An 18,600-nucleotide genomic window follows, 5' to 3' on the forward strand; every position below is an offset into this window, starting at 1 on the left:
GCTGATTAATTTTAATTATACAAAATTAAAGATTTTAACTAAAAATATTTTGTATATTTTTGTGTGGGTTCAGATATTAAATATTCTTATAATAAAGTAACAGGATGTTTGTCTGTCTGTACCGAAGGATCACACTTTATGGTTCTCCTTAACAGGGTAGCTAATAGGTCCTGAGAAGGTTTATAACTATTTTGGGGAGGATACCACCAAACTTCCGAGATAAATCGCCTCTAGAAAAGAATTAACCCCACTCCAAAGATTTTTATTTTATTTTTCCTTTAAATTCTAAATAAAATGAGAATTCCTCAAAGTGCCCCAAGAGGCCTCTAGATTTTTAATATCAACTGGGGTCATTTAAGGAAAAGGGTCGACTTACCCATTGTCCAAAATAGTTTTCAAAAGAAAGGTAAAAATAATATTATGGGGAACATTCCTCTTGGGTGGGTGGGGATAATGGTTAGGGTACCCTTACCCCAAAAAAGTTAAAAACCTTCCTGGACCTATAAGAAGCTTCACTGTAAAGAAGACCCGGCTGTAAGCGAGATCTAAAGCTAGAGACAGATATAAGGACAAACATCCTGTTACTTTTATATAAGGATTAATAAATTTTGTTAGGATTTGCAAAGCCTAAAATTCCTTGTAGTGGTAGTTGTTGTAGTAGTTGTAGACTTGGGGAAGGACGTGTAGGAGGGGGTGGGGCGTGGTCGGTATCCATTACTTCCAGGATGATTCACACTAGGATGAGTAGATACTAATTAAAAGGGTTGCTATTAAACCTTACCTCGTAAGGGAGGGCGGGATTCTTATTCAATTATATCGGGATTCTATTCTATTTTAATATTTATAGACTAAAATAATGAATATCTTAGTATGTAATTAAAGGTTATTGCAAAGTCAAACTAACATTAAATTAAAAACATGGATGACAATATCCATAAAAGCAAAGCTCTGAAACGGTAATACAAACGAACATTAACACTTGTAGAGTATCAGAACTGAAAAATCAGAATACAAAAGTCAAATTTGTTGGAAAACTGCTAAATACAGGATAATTTTTAAGGACATACGTATATTATATTATTATAAGAATATGGACATTCTGGTAACTATTATAGAGTTGCTCCACTTTCTAAATCGTACCTAACTACTACAGAAATCACCATGCAAAGTTTGAAAGCGATAGGACAATTCTAACATGCCTAAATTAATGATAAAAGCTATCCGTTCCGGACGGACGTACTGACGGACCGATCCTAATTATAGAAAAGTTTCCCTTTAATAATTTCTAATCACCTTGGGCTGTGGGCGGCTAGATTACACATAATAAACCAATCAATCTTGTTAGGAGATATTATTGTAATCTAATTTAGAAATTATGTACAATTTCATAATTATTGTATTTATACAAATTATCAATATTCATGAATTTGAAATAAAACATGGATGATAACATTCACAAGAGGGAACCTTTAAAATAAAATGAGATTTACTCAGCCGCTATTAATGCTAGACCTCTGATTTTTTTGGACAACATTTCCATCATTATGGAGAATATTTAAGTACATTACATCCATGACTGTCCGACTGCTTCTAAGCAGATTTGCAACAGCTTTTAACTTTCTTTACTGATCTCCACACATCTTTTCTTCAATGCTATTTAAGTTAGATTGCATACTTTCAATGTAAGTCTACCAGTCATGCATAAAAGAAGCTTCACTGTAAAGGAAACAATATTAGTTTAGCAGTTACCAAGATCATTTAATACACACAGACAGACAAAAAACATCACGTTACTATATAAAGATTACTGCCTAATGCACTTTAGAAATCTTAATCTTAACTGTTGTTACCATACATATTGTTCTCAACCAAAGGCGTGCAAAAGGGGGTGTATGGGGGACGTGTCTACCCACCTTAATCTAAAAATAGGCCTCTCTTGATGTCTGTACAACCACCTAAAGATCACCCCCCCCCCTCGATTTGGGTTTAACTGTTCTCATTTAATAACTAAAGATGATTTTCATTTTTCAAAAAATATTTTGCAAAAAATTGCACATGTACTGTCAAAGTAATTACCATAGAGAATGAAACTTTTATAACTTTTATAAAAGTTGCAATTTTTTGTGTGAATATTGTTAATAAAAGCGCTAAAAGAAAAGAAAAATCTTTTTAAAAAAAGTAAAAGAATAGAGAGGCATTAGCTATTTGCAAATGGTGTTTTGACCCTGTGCCGACTTTCAATTGGGTCTTTAAATAATAGCCAATAGCGTCGGATATATTAACACAGCCAAGTCGTTACAAAAGAGCAGAAAGTAAATTCCACTTGGGCTGTGTAGTTGTCTGAGTTAAACATCTATACTTATATATGTATTGTTTTGTGGCATGACACCAAATCCCTCATTAAAGAAGCTACTCAATTTGAATATAACATAAAATAAGAAAATAATATTCCTCTACTTTAGTGCTAGACCAATATGGTTCTCCTTTTTCGTTTTAATAGTTTTGAATTAAGTTGTAAGTCTACTACCCCCTCCCCCCCTATAATATTCTCTCAAGTGCCCTAAGAGGCATCTAGGTGCGTAGCCAATAAAATCATAAAAAAATATATTGCATCAACATATGATACGCATATTTTTGTTCAAATATGTCTCCTCAAAATGAAGCTTTACAAAGTGTCTTAAAAAATCCGCATGTAACGTCATAAAAATGAGGGATTATCCATCTCTTTTTTAGGGGTTTTCTTTCCCACTTCTCAAAAAATATTTGATTGATTGATTGGTTTTATGCCTGGATCATAACCATAATCATCATCTGCTGGCGTGTACACTCTGAAATAAATTGACGTCTTTAAATTTAGATATAAAGATTATTAAAATCAAAGCTTTTCTATTATTAAAGTAGGTCTGTCTATTTGTTATTGTTAATTCAGGCATGATAGAATTTCAAACTTTGCATGTTTATTTCTAAAGTATTACGTTTTAGAAAGCATAGCACTACTCTCTGACCCCTTACAAGTGTTAATGTTCATTGGTCCTACTGTTTCATGGCTTTACTTTTTAGGATGTTGTAATCCTTGTTCTAAACTATATCTGAAATGGTAAAATTATGATTTTTAGATGTGATTGTGTAACTAAACAACATGGTATCAAAGTTATTTAAATTAAGTAGGATAGTGTAATGCCAAAACCTTATTCTTAATAATTTTAAATAGCCTAAAAAAATCAAAGGAACTATCTGAAGCTTTCCTCAAATGTAAAACGTCTGTTAGAAAATGTATACAAATTTTGAAATAAAAACTAAACCTTTATCATAAAGAAAAAAAACTTACCCCTGTTGGTGATTTGAGAGTCCTGCATATTAAAACAATAATAAAAAAATTAATAGGGTATGTATTCTTTAAGTGATAGCTTGTCTTAGGCATGTTAGAATTGTCCTATCAATTCCATATTTGGCATGTGATTCCTGTAATAAATTTTAAGATTTTTGTTTGTTAAACTTTGGGGAATAGTCCCTTTCGTGGCAACGCCCCTTAAGGCGCGATTCGTCGTATTTTTAAAATAACTTTTTATATGTTATTTTAGGTTAGGTTATTTCCCCACAGGGTTAGGCAATTTTCTTCGCAGGGGCTAGAAATGGGAGAAAAGCTACTGTGAAAAATACGAAGAATCGCCCCTTTAGGTGCGTTGCCACGAAAGGGACTATACCCAAACTTTGCTTTAATGAATATTGTGATCCACTTTCTTAAGGTAAATATTATAATTTATATTGTTTTCCTGGTGGAATAGCTGGCTTCAGAATTATTTCATTTCTATCATCTTTTTGCATAAAGTTTCTAAATAAAAATATCAAAGATTAAACAAGTTTAACCTCATCAAGTCTTGACCTTAAGAAATTAATCTTTATAGTTTATGATCATTTAATAAATTTTTAAATGATAACTGAAATATCAAGAGGGATTTGAATACTTATAGTTTATGATCATTTAATAAATTCTTTAACAGAAATCACTCTTGAAATGATAACTGAAATATCAAGAAGGCTTTAAACACTTTTGGGATTAATTTTACATTTATTAAACATTTTGATTTTAAAGAAATTACCTTTGTTGATGGAAATCTAGTTCATCCTAAGAAAATATGATTTATCAATTATTTGTATTTATCCAGCAGTTTATACATTGTATGTAGGGAGGGGGCGGGGGGGGGGGGCAGGGCTGAGGAAAAGATACAACTAAAAGATTGTCGCTGCAGGCTAGAACTCAATATTTTGTTAACCACAAACATAAACCAAATGCAATCCCTATTTATCAAATTAAAACAAAATAAATATTGTGAATTTTTTTTGTTGAAAAAATCATCTTACTGATTACTATATTAAATGTCAGGCTCCATAGATTACTTTTTGAAGAGCACTCTTGGATACCTTGTTTATGTAATAGACATAATATAGACATAAACTAGATGGTCCATCTGACTACATTTTTTGTCAAATTTTAAAAGGGATTATTTACAGACAAAAACCGTTGTTTACTTTTTGTTATATACAAGATAAGGGCGACGAAGTTTAAGACGAATTTTTTTGACAATGTAATTTTTAGAAAGTCATTTTTTTCTAATAAATAACTTATTATGTGCTTTGTCATATGCTTCACATTATACGAGGGATGAAATTTTTACGCAAATTAATTTACCCAAGAATAGATTTATCCTAAGAAATGCAATAATTTATAGCTGACTTAAATGAGAACAAAATGGAAAAATTATGCCCTTATGTACAAAGATCTGTAAAATGTTTCAACCAATGAGATGTCTTGAATGTAACTTTAGTATTCTCCTATTGGCTGATTTGGACAGTACTTCTCTAAAGTATCTCTATTATGTATATTTGTTTTTATTAGAGTTGGGCCGGATACTTTTTTGGCCGGATACCGGATATCCAGTATCCGGATAGTTTCAATATCCGGTATCCGGCCTGGTATCTGGCCAACGCTTGATATCCGGCCGAATAACCGGATATCCGGCAGTAAAAATCAGCCGGATATCCGGTATCCGGATAGTTTCAATATCCGGTAACCGGCCAGATATCGAAAATGGCCGGATATCCGGACAAACCGGATATCCGGCTCAACCCTAGTTTTTATATCCATGTACCTGTACAGTTTGTCTAGGAACCATGCCAGTTGTATCCAAATCTCCAACAACCTCTGTAAAAAACATCAGTTATCTATCTTTTTTTTTATATGAAATTCTTTAAATATTTCATTTGGTTTCTTAATGGATAGAGAATATATGTGAATATTATGACAGGGAAAAAGTGTAATTAATTTAGTTTGCTAAACTGGAACTCATTAATTGGAAAATCTAGTGAAAGAGCTCTCCATAGAAACTCTGGCCTTATAAATCTCCATTGATACATAGATGATGCTTTTAAAATAATCACCTAAATCTTTGACACCATCTCTTCCAAAATCATAATCAATGAAGTATGTCTGGCCATCAACCCTGAACAAAAATAATTACCTATTTTCTCTATTTTTTATTCTCTTTGTTCACAAAAAAAATATATAATTGAATAATAGCTAATTTAAAATTTTTTTGAAGGGTAACATGAAGGGTTTCAAAGGTTTAAATCTAAATATCTATTTTAATTTTTTTCTGGGGAAAAATGAAGGGTTTCAAAGTTTGAGGGGGGTAAACACCCCATTAACAACCCCTAACACCTCCCCCTTGGACGTGTTTGGTACCTTATCTTTATTGTGTCGCAGTTGATGATGGTCTTCAGAACAATGGGGGGATTATTCTGTATGACTCCAAGAATTTCCTAATTAAACAAAATGAAATAATGAATTATAATGGATATACAATACGTGGATATTGTGACAGTGCTTTTTTTTCGTCAATTTAGGTTGCTGATATAGTCCTTAGTTATTGTTCAATATGCTCCTTCATAGCACAACCATGATATTTAGCACTTTTTCGGAGAGCGTCTTTCATTGCGGTCAAGTGTGAGTAAATAAATAGGAGCTCTGATGAGAAAGCGGGCCAAGTTATAATGTGCTTGAACGTAGAGCTTGATATTCCTAGAGGATATAAGAAAGTATCTCAACCTTATTCATGACGATTTAGGTCCAAACACAAAGAAACTATAGCCAATCAGTCAATTGAGAAAAGCTGTAACACAACTACAAAAATTAGTCAATGTTTCACCTCATCTTGATCTGCGAGTATATTTGATGTGAGCTCTACTCCTCCAATTGTTCTCTGTCCCTATAAGAAAGTTATTTATTGCATCGTATTATAGACAGTTTAGTAAAGTTAAAAATTATACAATTAATTGTTAGACTTGAGGGTCTCTTTTATAGTGAAGCTTCTTATAGTTCCAAGGAAGGTTTATATCTATTTTTGGGAAGGATACCACCACTACCCACAAAGAAATCACCCTCGTCATAGAAAAAAGCTGCGCTTTTAAAAAATCTGAATGTAATTATATGTTTTAAAAGAATGATTAAAAAACCTACTAACCTTAATGTACAATTTAACAGGGCCATCATATGTGCTAAACCTAGATCAACATTAATAAATCATATCTGTCTGTTTGTCTGTGTGTTTGTGCCTAAGGATCTCGTTAACTAATAAATCGATATAGTTTTCCTTTACATGCAATGGGTCCTGAGAAGTTTTATAACCGTTTTGGTAGAGGGTGCCACCACCGTCCAAAGAGAAATCGCCCCTGGAAAAAATGACCCCCACCAAGTTTTTTTCATTTAAAACTAAATTTGAAAATGTGTGTTGTAGGGGGGGGGGGGGCAATACAGTAGCTTCGCTAAAAAGATATCTACAAATATTGAAAATTTACTTGAGTAAAACTTCATTCTTGGCCTCGAACTTGATGGCCCTGGAGCAGAAAGTTGTTTGTTGATCTGGGCTAGAATTCGAACCTGAGTTTCCTGGTATGGGTCGCCTGTTCGGATTAGCTGGCCTTCTGTGTTCATAGTCAATATATAATTCATTAATATTATTATAATAAACAAAATTACCCCTTCAGAAAATCAAAATTATTGGTCCCCGAATTTTTATAATAATGTTTTCTCATTCGTTGGCTTAACAACTTTGGGTACTTTTATTAATTGTATTTTGATTGGTTGTTTTATCAAGTTGAGTGTCCAAACGTTTCAACCACTTATTGTAATCTAATTCCTTTTGGATCCCTAATTTTAAATGTTAAATTATGGGATTAAATTTTTTCTCACTCAAAAATTCTTTATTGACCGAAAAGATGGTTTCTACTGCCAATACCCAAAATATAGTATCCAAGTGTATTTTACATTTAAATGACCAACAAATTATTCAAAAACGTGTATAAAGCAAGACTGAAAACGGTCATAGATGCATACATATATATTTATAATTTATATGATTAAGCATAAAGAGATTCATAAAGAGAGAAAAGGAAAAGGAAATAGAAAATTAAGGATAGGTTATTTATTGAAAATCAGAAAAATACAAAAGTGTGCTCTCATTGTGATCAACAAAATTATCCCTTCTGTAGATTAAAATTATTCGTTGAAAAGATTTGAAGATACCTGTTTAAACCAACCAACCAAGATTTAATAAGATGGAAACCATTATAATTTACAGCCCATTGTCTCCTCCCTCTCAGGTTTTCATAAATCTGGTTTTAATAGTGTTTAATCGCATCGTATTATAGACAGCTTTTCGCGGATATTAAAATGAAAAATATAAGAATTAACCAGCATTATGAGACTACAGGAGCCGAAGGCTCGGGCTAACAAAACAATTTTATACTAATATTTGTGGAAATTTTTTTATAATACCAGGCTATACATGATTTTTAGTATAGCTGAGTACCGGTTTTAATCCACCGGATATTAATCGGTTTCGAATGAATACGAGAAAAGCTTTTCTATCTTCAAACACAAATGTTATTTTTTTCTATATATTATTTTTATTTATTTTATTTATATAAGTATATCTTATTTAAAGTTATATATATTTTTTCCTAGTAGGCGGTGGGTTGCTATCTAAAATTAAAATTTCAAAAATAGAAATTAATGAATTTTAAGTTTTAGGTAATGTGTACTATACTCTATACCGTATAAATAGATTTTATAATTTTTAAAGAAGAAGCTTTTCTATAATTAATGGCAGTCCATCCGTCCGTGTGCAATGGATAGCTGGTTCATTTTGGCATGTTAGAATTTTCCTACATATTGATTTCAAACTTTATATGATGATTCCTTCATTTAAATCATCTCTACAATCAAGTCCTATAAATATAAGTATACTGTATTTAAATAATTTAGCAAGAAATTTATATACAATTTTGTTTAGACTTAAAATAAAAAAAAGTTTGATTATTTTAGAGCTTTGCTTTTATGGATGTTTTCATCCTTGTTATAAACAGATAGATAGATGAATAGATAAGATATAATGGATAGTAAGATAAATAGATGGATACCTGCAGGCGAAGTATGCACAAAAGTAAACTCTGTAAAGGCAAGATACGATAAATATAGATAGATATTCAGATAAATGGATGAATAGATATAGATAGATAGATATATAGATAACTGGAGGCGAGGTAGCCATATAAGTCAATGGTGTAAAAGGCTTACATGAAGTAAAGATAGAAAGATAGATAGATGGCCAGACATATATATATATATATATATTTAGGTAGATGGATGAATACATGAATAAATAGAGATAGATAGTTAGATGTATACCTGGAGGCGAAGTAGGCACATAAGTCAATGGTGTAAAAGGCCTACGTGTTGTGAAGGGTGTGAACAAGGGCGTAACTGGGTACCATGAAGTGGGGGGTGTCGTCGGAGTCTGGCTGCTGTGATAATCTGGGTGTCCACCGTCCCTATAAGCAGTTTGTTAGAATTGTCTTAGGTATAACACGGATATTTATGTCCATAAGTAGCGCAACATTGTAAGTTATCTATAGCTGCGTTGGATAATTAAGAAGTTGATAAAAAAATACTTGAAACTACCACTCCTTTTATTAAAATTGATATTTAAATAAGGGGAGAAGACGTATATGCACTTTAAGGAAAAGCTACTAGCTTTGATTGTTAAAATAATACCTTGGTGGGTCTAAAACAGGATAGCAGTTAAGTTGTTGTTCTTGTCGACAGATCCATGTTATTCCATTTATACGGTACACAGCCTAAACAAAAGATATTGTTTTTTTGGCAGAGCTTTATTCATTTTGACAAAATAACATCCTGTAATATTTTTACTGGTTGTAAAAATGACAGCACCCTAACAAACATACGTCATACAAAACAAATGACCAAAAAACATATTAAATTTCCAATGGCAGGCCAGCATACTTTTTAATTAAGCAATGATAGGCCAGTATTGCGTCGTTTTTTACATGCACTATGAAAAGCTTCAAAATTAACACTTCTTCAAAATGTGACAGTCTTTTTTAAAATCTCCTAAAGAATCCTATCTGGTTCTTCCCCCACAAACTTTTTTTGAAATAAATTGAAAATATTAGAAAAAGAAGGACAAAGAAGTTTTATTTCTCTATGCCTGACTCTTGCAAAAGGCACTAACCCCTGACCTCAGAACTATTGAACAAACCTGTTGAGAGCCTCCCTCCATAGGCTCCCAGTGAATTGTATGTCCATCAATGATAACATCACCACCATCTGTAACCTAAACAATAGAGTAAAACAATAGAGGGAGAAAGGGTTAAACAACTGTATATCCCTTTCCTGAGGACCCTGTGCCGACTTTCAATCGTGAATTTGAAAATCAACCAATAGTGTCGGGAATATTAACACAGCCAAGTCGCTACAAAAAAGCAGAAAGCAATTAGCTAGCAGACCAAAAAGTTCCTTAACAGGGGGATCCATTTAGTTGTCTGGTTATACATCTATTAGGGTTGGGCCGGATAGTTTTTTGGCCGGATACCGGATACCGGATACCCGGCCGATTTCAAATGCCGGATATCCGGCAAACTACCGGATATCCGGCCAAATTGCCGGATATCCGGCCGGATAACCGGCCAAATTACTAGCATCTTACTTTATAAAACTTGCGGCTACGCCCTTAGAGGCCTCTAGGGGCATTTGAGGGGGGGGAGTTGAATTTGATAACCATTTCTTTTATTTCAGATTTAAGAAAGAAAAAAAATTTAGAGTGGGCTGACGCCCCTTATTTTTATATTTAGTTGAAAAATTAAATAAAAATATTTTTTTGGGGGGGTGGGGTTATTTTTTTTCTAGGGGCGATTTTTCTTGGGAGAGTGGTGGTACCCTCACCCAAAATAGTTATAAACCTTCCCAGGGCCTATGAGAAGCTACCCTGTAAAGGAGAACCCGATCGGTTCAGCGTTTAGCGAGATCCTTCAGAACAGACAAACAGATAGACATCCTGTTACTTTATTATAAAGATTCAGGTTAAAACTTAAAAATTATGTAACTATTAAATGATCTTTCTTCTAAGCAATTAATCTAATAAACTATTACTACCCTCAATCTGTAATATTAACCCCTGTTGGAGGATGGGCGGAGAGGTGGCATTGAACGCATGACCCCCCCCGCCCCCCCCCCCCCCACCCCTGTGCATTTTTTCTGTATAAAAGGTAGCAATTTTTGACTAGCTTAGACACTTCAAATTTTGAATTAGGCTTTTTATATGTCTTCATGACATATTACAATTGCATAAAATCCGTTCCAGTTTGAGGCTGACAGCTGCCAAGAACTGCTGCCCCCGCCAAAGTTTATGTTTTGAGATTTCTAATATAAAATTTACATAAAGATAAACATATTCAGAAAAAATTGTTCTTATAGCTTAAATAATAAGAAAATTACAGCCATTTATAAAAAAAAAGCAGAAATTTTTTTTGTAAAATATAAAATATTATATTGCCGGATATCCGGCCGGATAGTTTCAATATCCGGTATCCGGCCGGATATTGAAAATGGCCGGATATCCGGCCGGATATCCGGCCTCACCGGATATCCGGCCCAACCCTAACATCTATGCTAAAGATTTATCATCTAAACAAGGATCATAACTTCAACAAATCAAACGGTAACAAATCAGACAAACGGTAACACTGCATTAAAAGTTTTAAAGTTTAAGCAAAACTTTTCTATAAATATATCCCAAATTACATGCTTCATATGGACAGGACAGGACATACTTACATTTTCAATCTTAATTATAGGGGAACTTCGTTTTAACTATTTAAAATTAAAAATTTTAAGATAAAAGCGGCTTAAAAGCAGTCAGACTTTCCTAGATTTAAAAAAACAAATATGCTCTATAATGATGAGAATGTGCACAAGAAATATCAGAGGTCTAGTTTTAATAGCAGCTGAATAAATCCCATTTCCCCTTCAGCGTAAAGAACTGACGGACATAGTAAATTATAGAGTATCTTTGCCATCAAAAGTACCTGAACTCTATCATCGAGTGTATTGTAAGCACCTACAATAAAACAAGGATGACAACATCCATAAGTAACAAAGCACAACAAAAATCACGAATAAACATACGGACATTGTGATTTAAAAACCAGGTGTTTAATTGCCAAAAATCAAAAATATATTTTGATAGAAAAAATCACGAAAACTTTCATATTTTTGTGTTTTTTTTTATATTTTTATAGCATGATGTAACATTCTGGATGGTTATTATTAATACAATGAATCTTCATAAAATAATTATAGCCGTCTATATTGAATAGCAACGGTGAAAATCCACATTTCTTCGTTAGCGTTATGGACTGTTAATACGTTCCTCCATAGTCCGGGGAGGGGATGAAATCATGAGGGGGGTATTGATATATTAGCCAGCTGGGATAAACATTTTATGAGGGTATACGAGAATCCAGAGAGAGAGGGGACAATGTGCTGTTTATTACACTAGTCCCCAAAGAATTACAATAATGTTTTCTTATTCTTATTCGCTAACAACTTTGTGGATGTTTACTAAATTTTGATTGGTTGGTTTACTAAGTTGAGTGTTCAAACGTTTCAACCACTGATTTTGAAGGGATAATTTTCCGGTCATCATTTGGGATAAAAATGAATATATCGGCCATTGTCTTATCCCTTTAGATTCCTGGCGAGAATCTCTCACAATATCCACATATATGTATATTAAATTAATGTAAATAAAATAAAAAAGGCTACCTGGATATCTGGTTGTCATTGGGTATCCCTGCTGGTTTCCTGACAAAACAATAACAGTTACGTTGGCGGCTTAGGTTAGGTTAGGTTATACTGGGTGAGGCTCTCTAGGGTTAGGGTACCGTAGATACAGCCTCCGCGAGTTAAGAAACTACCCTCCTCTAATATTCAATTTCTAATTAAAAGGAACCCTTTTGTAGATTTAAATTATTGGTTTTAAAGTTTGAACACAGCAAATATCAAACAATCAATCAAGTATCCAACGAATGAGAGCATGTTCATAAAACTTTGGGTACCAGTATAATTTAGAGTCCCATGTCCCTTTCCTCTCTGGTTATAAAAAGAAGACCGTGCAACTATACCTGGATTTCTATTGGCATATTGTTGGCGATTTTCATTGCCACTAGGTCCATAGGCACCTTAAACATTATGTTTACAAAATACAATGCGATAAATATATATAAATTAGATAGCTTGTCATCCTTATATAAAAGAAACAGGATATATATCTGTCTGTACCGAAAGATCTCACTCTAGTAGGTAAAATAATATTGTAAAAAATGATGAGATAATCTTCCCATAAGAGGCAGTATGCTCTTGAGGCGCAACCGCTAGCTTTACAAAAGTAATATCTAAAGGTATCTTAGAACATCCCCCAATTAGAAAAAAATATGTTAAAAGAAAATTGAATAAACTTACTTTGTTCCATGGCTTGATCGCTGTTTTGTCCCCTATTAAAAAAAAAGATATTTTGTTTATTTAAAAAGATTATTTTTGAAAACTTCAGTAGTTTACATTGAACGACATTGACGAATTATGGTAAACAAAAATAGCCCTTCTCTAGAATACAAAATTTGGTGGTTAAGTATGGAAATTGCAATACCCAAGATTCAATAAAAGTCACTAGAGCTGATAATCCAACAAATAAGAGACATTTCTCGTATTCATTCGAATCCGGTGGATAGGAACCGGTTCTCATCCATACGAAAAAACTATGTCTAGCATCGTATTATATCCAGCTTTCAACGAATATAAAAATGTACAATCATAAGATTAAAACCAGTTTTTTAGCCGGTGCCTTCGGCACCTCGGGGCTAAAAAAATAGTTTTACTCTTATAATTGTACATTCTATATCCGCGGAAAGCCGTTTATAATACGATGCGAGAAATAACTATTACTGACTTTTAGAATAGTTATTTATAGCTTTTCGCGGATAGTAAAATAATGAAATTGATCCAAGTTTTGTAGGTCCTGGGGGACCGAAGGTCCAGGCTAAAAAACCGGTATCAATGTTATGATTGTTTATAATACAATACGATACATGATATTTCAAAACCAGTTCTAATCCAGCGGATATTAATAGGTTTCAAAATTGAATTCTATTTGTAAATCCGTTGAAAAACGGCTATGGTAAACAAAATGAATTATCTAATTGTTTTGGAAAACGTAAATACAAACCTGCTTTTAAAGGCGGAAAATAGATTAAGCAACGATATTTATATTACTTTTGTATGTAAATTTTAAAGTTATAAAACACAGTTTAATTTTGATTGTTTTTAAGAGAAAACTTAGGAATTTTGTTTTGGAGTTTGAATTAAACAATTTAAATTCAATGAATCTACATAATTGCAATGTTTTCACGTCAATTCTTTGGATTTTTAAATGTGTTTAAAGAATTTTTCTCGTATTCATTCGAATCCGGTGGATAAGAACCGGTTCTCATCCATACGAAAAAACTATGTCTAGCAACGTATTATATCCAGCTTTCTACGAATATAAAAATGTACAATCTTAAGATTAAAGCCATTTTTTAGCCAGTGCCTTCTCGGGGCTAAAAACTGGTTTTAATCTCATAATTGTACATTCTATATCCGCGGAAAGCTGTTTATAATACGTTGCGAGAAATAACTGTTTTAGTATGACTTTAAACCAATATTAATATCCACTTGATTAGAATCAGAATCCTGAATGTATAAGAATTATACCAATATATTGTAGGCAATTTTTGAAAAATATTAAAATAAATAATAAATATTACAAAACTGATTTAATCTTATAAATTTTTATTTTAACATCGTCGGAAAGCTGTCCAAAATACGATGTCATAAATCACTATATTTCACATATAAAAACAGTCATGTATTAGTTATCATGTTTAGAACATGAATGTTAATCTATTATAAGTTCATTATTTATAAAAATAGTTGGAAATTAAAATTTATAGTGATGATAATTATATAATTGCTATACTTTGTTATTGTCACAAGAATCATTATACAAAGTTGAAATAAAATGACAATTCTAACACACCTAAAATAATGATCAGAGGTTACCTTTACAGACAGACATACGGACAGATACAACATAAATATAGAAAAGCTCCAAGCTTTTGGTGGTTTCCCTCTAAGTGACTAGTCGAGCAAAGAAAACCCAGGTTGTATGGGGTGCATGAAAGCTCTGCCCGCATGGAAAAATCCCCTTATGTTTTCAAATTCTTTTAAAAATAAGAGAGGGATTTCTGTGCCTCCAAGGTACTTTGTTGAAGGAAAGCACCCAGTATAAGAATAATAATTGACCGCTTAAAATATCTTTCCTTGGTGATTGTGGTTGAGGTCGTCTTTGTCTGTTCGCATTTACATTCGTTGTTTCACTTTCAGTTACAGTACTCATCTAATTTTAAAAAAGGATGATAACATACAAAAAGTAACGCAGCTTGTAGATAGGATTTTAACAAGAGCTAAACTGTATCTAGTTATGGAGTAGATATCTCAGCAGATTCTCATCTATAGCAGCAGAGAAAATAACATGTTCACTATACCATTATTGACTGAAGCTTAATATAAAAAAATTTAAAAAATGAGATATGCAAATATTCCAAATTGTCTTTTATAAAAATCAAAATAAATTAATTTTTGATAGTTAATTCATCTAAATTATGGACCAGTTTTTATGATTATCAATTTTATAATCATTTTTATTTAATTATACAGCTATGCATATTTAATCTTAATCTGGTGCCCTGGAGCTAGAAGAACCTCCAGTTTCCCACCTATCTCACTATCTTACTGCCTATCTTACAGCATGCCTATCTACCAGTGAAGGTCATCTCATTAATGGAGGTGGTGAACTTGATCATAACAACCTCCAGACTATAACCTAACTATCTATCTACATGTGTTGGTCTTCTTATGGTTGGAGGTGGTGCCCTGGAGCCAGAATAACCTCCAGTCCTCCATCTAGCTATCTTGTAATCTATCTACCTACCTGTGTAGGTCTTCTCATGGATGGAGGTGGTGCCCTGGAGTCAGGAGAACCTCCAGTCTATCAGCTAACTATCTTATTATTTATCTATCTACCTGTATAGGCCTTCTTATGGATGGAAGTTGAGCCCTGGAGCCATATTATCCTCCAGTCTCCAACAGAACTATCTATATACCTATGTATTTCTTCTTATGGATGGAGGTGATGTTCTGGAGCCAGTAGAACCTTAAGTCCTCCACCTAGCTATCTACCTGTGTAGGTCTTCATATGGATGTAGGTGGTGCCGTGGAGTCAGAAGAACCTCCAGTCTCTAACCTAACATATCTAGCTACCTTATTGGGTCTTCTTATGGATGGAGGTGGTGCCCTGGTACCAGAAGAACCTCCAGTCTCTCACCTAGCTATCTATCTATCTATATACCTCAGTAGGTCTCCTTATGGATGGAGGTGGTGCCCTGGAGCCAGAAGAACCTCCAGTATCCCACCTGACTATCTTACTATTTAACTCTGTTGGTATTTCTTATGGATGGAGGTCGTGCCCTGGAGCCAGAGGAGCCTCCAGTCTTTCACCTAACTTTCTTATTATCTGTCTATGTACCTGTGTAGGTCTTCTTATGGATGAAGGTGGAGCCCTGGAGCCAGAAGAACCTCCTGTTTCCCACCTAAGCAATATTTCTTGTTAATTGCATATTATTCGATGAGCCATCTTATATTAGTCATATTCAGAGGTATTAAAATTAAGATGATGTTTGTGTGTGTGTGTGTGTGTGTCTGTATGTCTACTGTGTTGGGACCAAGCTAATCTTTGGACCGTCATGGTTCTCCTTTACAATAAAGCTTCTCATGGGTCCTGGGAAGATTTATAATTATTTTGGGGGAGAATACCACGACCCTCCAAAGATAAATAGCCCCTGGGAAAAAATCCCGAAGCCGTTTAAAGTGCCAATATCAAATGACGTCATACTGGCCTACCATTAGCTAATTCTAAAATGAATTCTGGCCTCAGGCCTGCCATTGGTAATTTTGCCTATTTATTGGTCTGTTATTGGTCTCAAACTTATTTCCCTTAAAAATTTTGAGGGAAATAAATTTTTTCTTATCTACCTATTATTATCATTGACAACAGATGCTTGATTATTTCTCATATCATCCACAGAGATGCTGCTTCCTTCATTCTAATAAAATATATATTTTTTTAAAGTTGGTGTATCAACTTTTTTTTTATAGCTAGCCGGTTCTTTTAGTAAGTAGTAGATGTAAAATTTTTCATAGAATTCAGATATGCAATCGGTTTTTTTTGTAGACCTCTTATTTTTTAAGTAATTTAAGTTTAAAAAAAAAGATTAAGTCGATTTTAAGGTACTAAAACGCAACAAAAAAAGGAAGAAAATGTCCATTATGTACAAAAATAGTAAGATCTTTAATTTGACACCTTACTTTTTGAATTTTGTCAGGTAATTATTAAAAAAATTGATTTTTTTAAACCCACGAGAATAAAAACTTTGAACTTAATTTTATCATTTCACAGGTAAAAAAATATGGGTTAATATATACCTTTAGAATCAGAAAAATATTATGAATCCATTGTAAGCAAAATTGAAAAAAAGTAAAAAAATAAAAAATAAACAAATGGCCAATTATATTTTTTGTTCAGGCAACACTTTCGTCTTCCCTTTTTTACCCCCTCTTTACCCCCTTCCCATTTTTATACTCAATTCAAGAGTTAAGACGTTGCCTGTATAATATAATATGATATTTTCATATAATTCCTTTTATTGTAGTTTATATACTATATTGTAAACTTTTTATTTCAATTTTGCTTACAATGGATTCGTAATATTTTTCTGATTCTAAAGGTATATATTAACCCATATTTTTTTACCTGTGAAATGATAAAATTAAGTTCAAAGTTTTTATTCTCGTGGGTTTAAAAAAATCGATTTTTTCAATAATTACCTGACAGAATTGAAAAAGTAAGGTGTCAAATTAAAGATCTTACTATTTTTGTTCATAATGGCCATTTTCTTCCTTTTTTTTTTGTTGCATTTTAGTACCTTAAAATCGATTTAATTTAAAAAAAAAAACTTAAATTACTTAAAAAATAAGAGGTCTACAAAAAAAACCGATTGCATATCTGAATTCTATGAAAAATTTTACATCTACTACTTACTAAAAGAACCGGCTAGCTATAAAAAAAAGTTGATACAGCTTCTTTAGACATGTTAGAATTTTCCTATCGATTTCAAACTTTGAATCCAACAACAGTTAGGTACTAATTAGAATTAGAATTATATTTACCCAATATGCAACAAATTTATGCACAATTTAATATAAACTTAGAAATTAGTGCTCTGCTTATTAAGTTCTAACACTCTACAAGAGTCCTGATTTCCTGATGTCCTGATTTCCGCAAAAAGTAAATTGAAAAATTATAAGATTAATTTCAGTATTAATATTGTGATTTTTCTTTTCTATTATTTGTAGAAAATTGTCTATAACACGATGCGATACATGATTTTTAGTATAGCTGAGAACTGGTTTTGTTCCAGTGGATATTGATCGGGTTTGAATCCGAAACGTGTTTCTGTGTGCTTACCTTTTCGTTTTCCCGGTTTTGTGTTGGTACGGCTTCAGAAACCATAAATGGAATCCTAAAAATTTAGAAAAAATATAAATGTATGTAAAAAATCTATTAAAAGCCAATTTTCAATAGATTCTCTTGATTTTGGTATCTAAGTAGCTTAAAATTCTTATTCATTGATAATACGTTGGGATTTGCGACATGATATGGGGTATGTCTGTATGTCCAAATGACCGTCCATCCGTCTATGTAACGTATATGATTGTGTAACAGTATTTAAACTTACAAGATCCTTTTTTATCATAATTTTATTTAGATTGAATTTTATCATTATTTAATTTCTTTTGTACTATTTTCTCAACTAGCGGCTACGCCCCTAGAGGCCTCTAGGGGCACTTGAGGAGGGGGGAGTCGAATTTGATAACCTAATATTTTGGGGGTGGAAATTTTTTGGGGGAGGGGGTTGCCCGGTGCCCCCCCCCATTATTTTAATTTTTTTTTTGGGGGGGGAGGGGTATTTTTCATTTTTAGGGGGGTTGGGGGTGTCCCACCCCCCAAGAAAATAGTTATAAACCTTCCC

The 18,600-nt window shown here is 32.9% G+C and overlaps 2 protein-coding genes across 2 annotated transcripts in view; both read right to left on the reverse strand.

Moving 5' to 3' along the window:
* Window positions 1-7,625, reverse strand: part of LOC145305417 (uncharacterized) — a 55,243-nt gene extending 47,618 nt beyond the window's left edge. Inside the window, exons 1-13 of the mRNA XM_080147034.1 lie at window positions 7,597-7,625; window positions 6,856-6,978; window positions 6,522-6,561; window positions 6,207-6,266; window positions 5,744-5,820; window positions 5,440-5,501; window positions 5,151-5,203; window positions 4,101-4,126; window positions 3,772-3,832; window positions 3,329-3,348; window positions 2,788-2,828; window positions 1,294-1,309; window positions 636-735 (exon numbers count right to left, since the gene is read on the reverse strand). Of these exons, the coding sequence (XP_080003160.1) occupies window positions 636-735; window positions 1,294-1,309; window positions 2,788-2,828; window positions 3,329-3,348; window positions 3,772-3,832; window positions 4,101-4,126; window positions 5,151-5,203; window positions 5,440-5,501; window positions 5,744-5,820; window positions 6,207-6,266; window positions 6,522-6,561; window positions 6,856-6,978; window positions 7,597-7,625 (708 nt within the window). The remainder of the gene's footprint in view (window positions 1-635; window positions 736-1,293; window positions 1,310-2,787; window positions 2,829-3,328; window positions 3,349-3,771; window positions 3,833-4,100; window positions 4,127-5,150; window positions 5,204-5,439; window positions 5,502-5,743; window positions 5,821-6,206; window positions 6,267-6,521; window positions 6,562-6,855; window positions 6,979-7,596) is intronic.
* Window positions 7,626-8,003: 378 nt separating this feature from the next.
* Window positions 8,004-18,600, reverse strand: part of LOC145305418 (uncharacterized) — a 58,144-nt gene continuing 47,547 nt past the window's right edge. The window contains exons 13-24 of the mRNA XM_080147035.1: window positions 18,036-18,090; window positions 16,544-16,614; window positions 16,038-16,101; window positions 14,772-14,849; window positions 12,878-12,908; window positions 12,541-12,597; window positions 12,182-12,220; window positions 11,443-11,474; window positions 9,618-9,692; window positions 9,113-9,195; window positions 8,747-8,889; window positions 8,004-8,041 (exon numbers count right to left, since the gene is read on the reverse strand). Of these exons, the coding sequence (XP_080003161.1) occupies window positions 8,004-8,041; window positions 8,747-8,889; window positions 9,113-9,195; window positions 9,618-9,692; window positions 11,443-11,474; window positions 12,182-12,220; window positions 12,541-12,597; window positions 12,878-12,908; window positions 14,772-14,849; window positions 16,038-16,101; window positions 16,544-16,614; window positions 18,036-18,090 (766 nt within the window). The remainder of the gene's footprint in view (window positions 8,042-8,746; window positions 8,890-9,112; window positions 9,196-9,617; window positions 9,693-11,442; window positions 11,475-12,181; window positions 12,221-12,540; window positions 12,598-12,877; window positions 12,909-14,771; window positions 14,850-16,037; window positions 16,102-16,543; window positions 16,615-18,035; window positions 18,091-18,600) is intronic.

The sequence above is a fragment of the Acartia tonsa genome, chromosome 14 (assembly GCF_053477335.1).
Source record: "Acartia tonsa isolate MP-2025a chromosome 14, ASM5347733v1, whole genome shotgun sequence".
Classification (NCBI taxonomy): Eukaryota; Metazoa; Arthropoda; class Copepoda; order Calanoida; family Acartiidae; genus Acartia; species Acartia tonsa.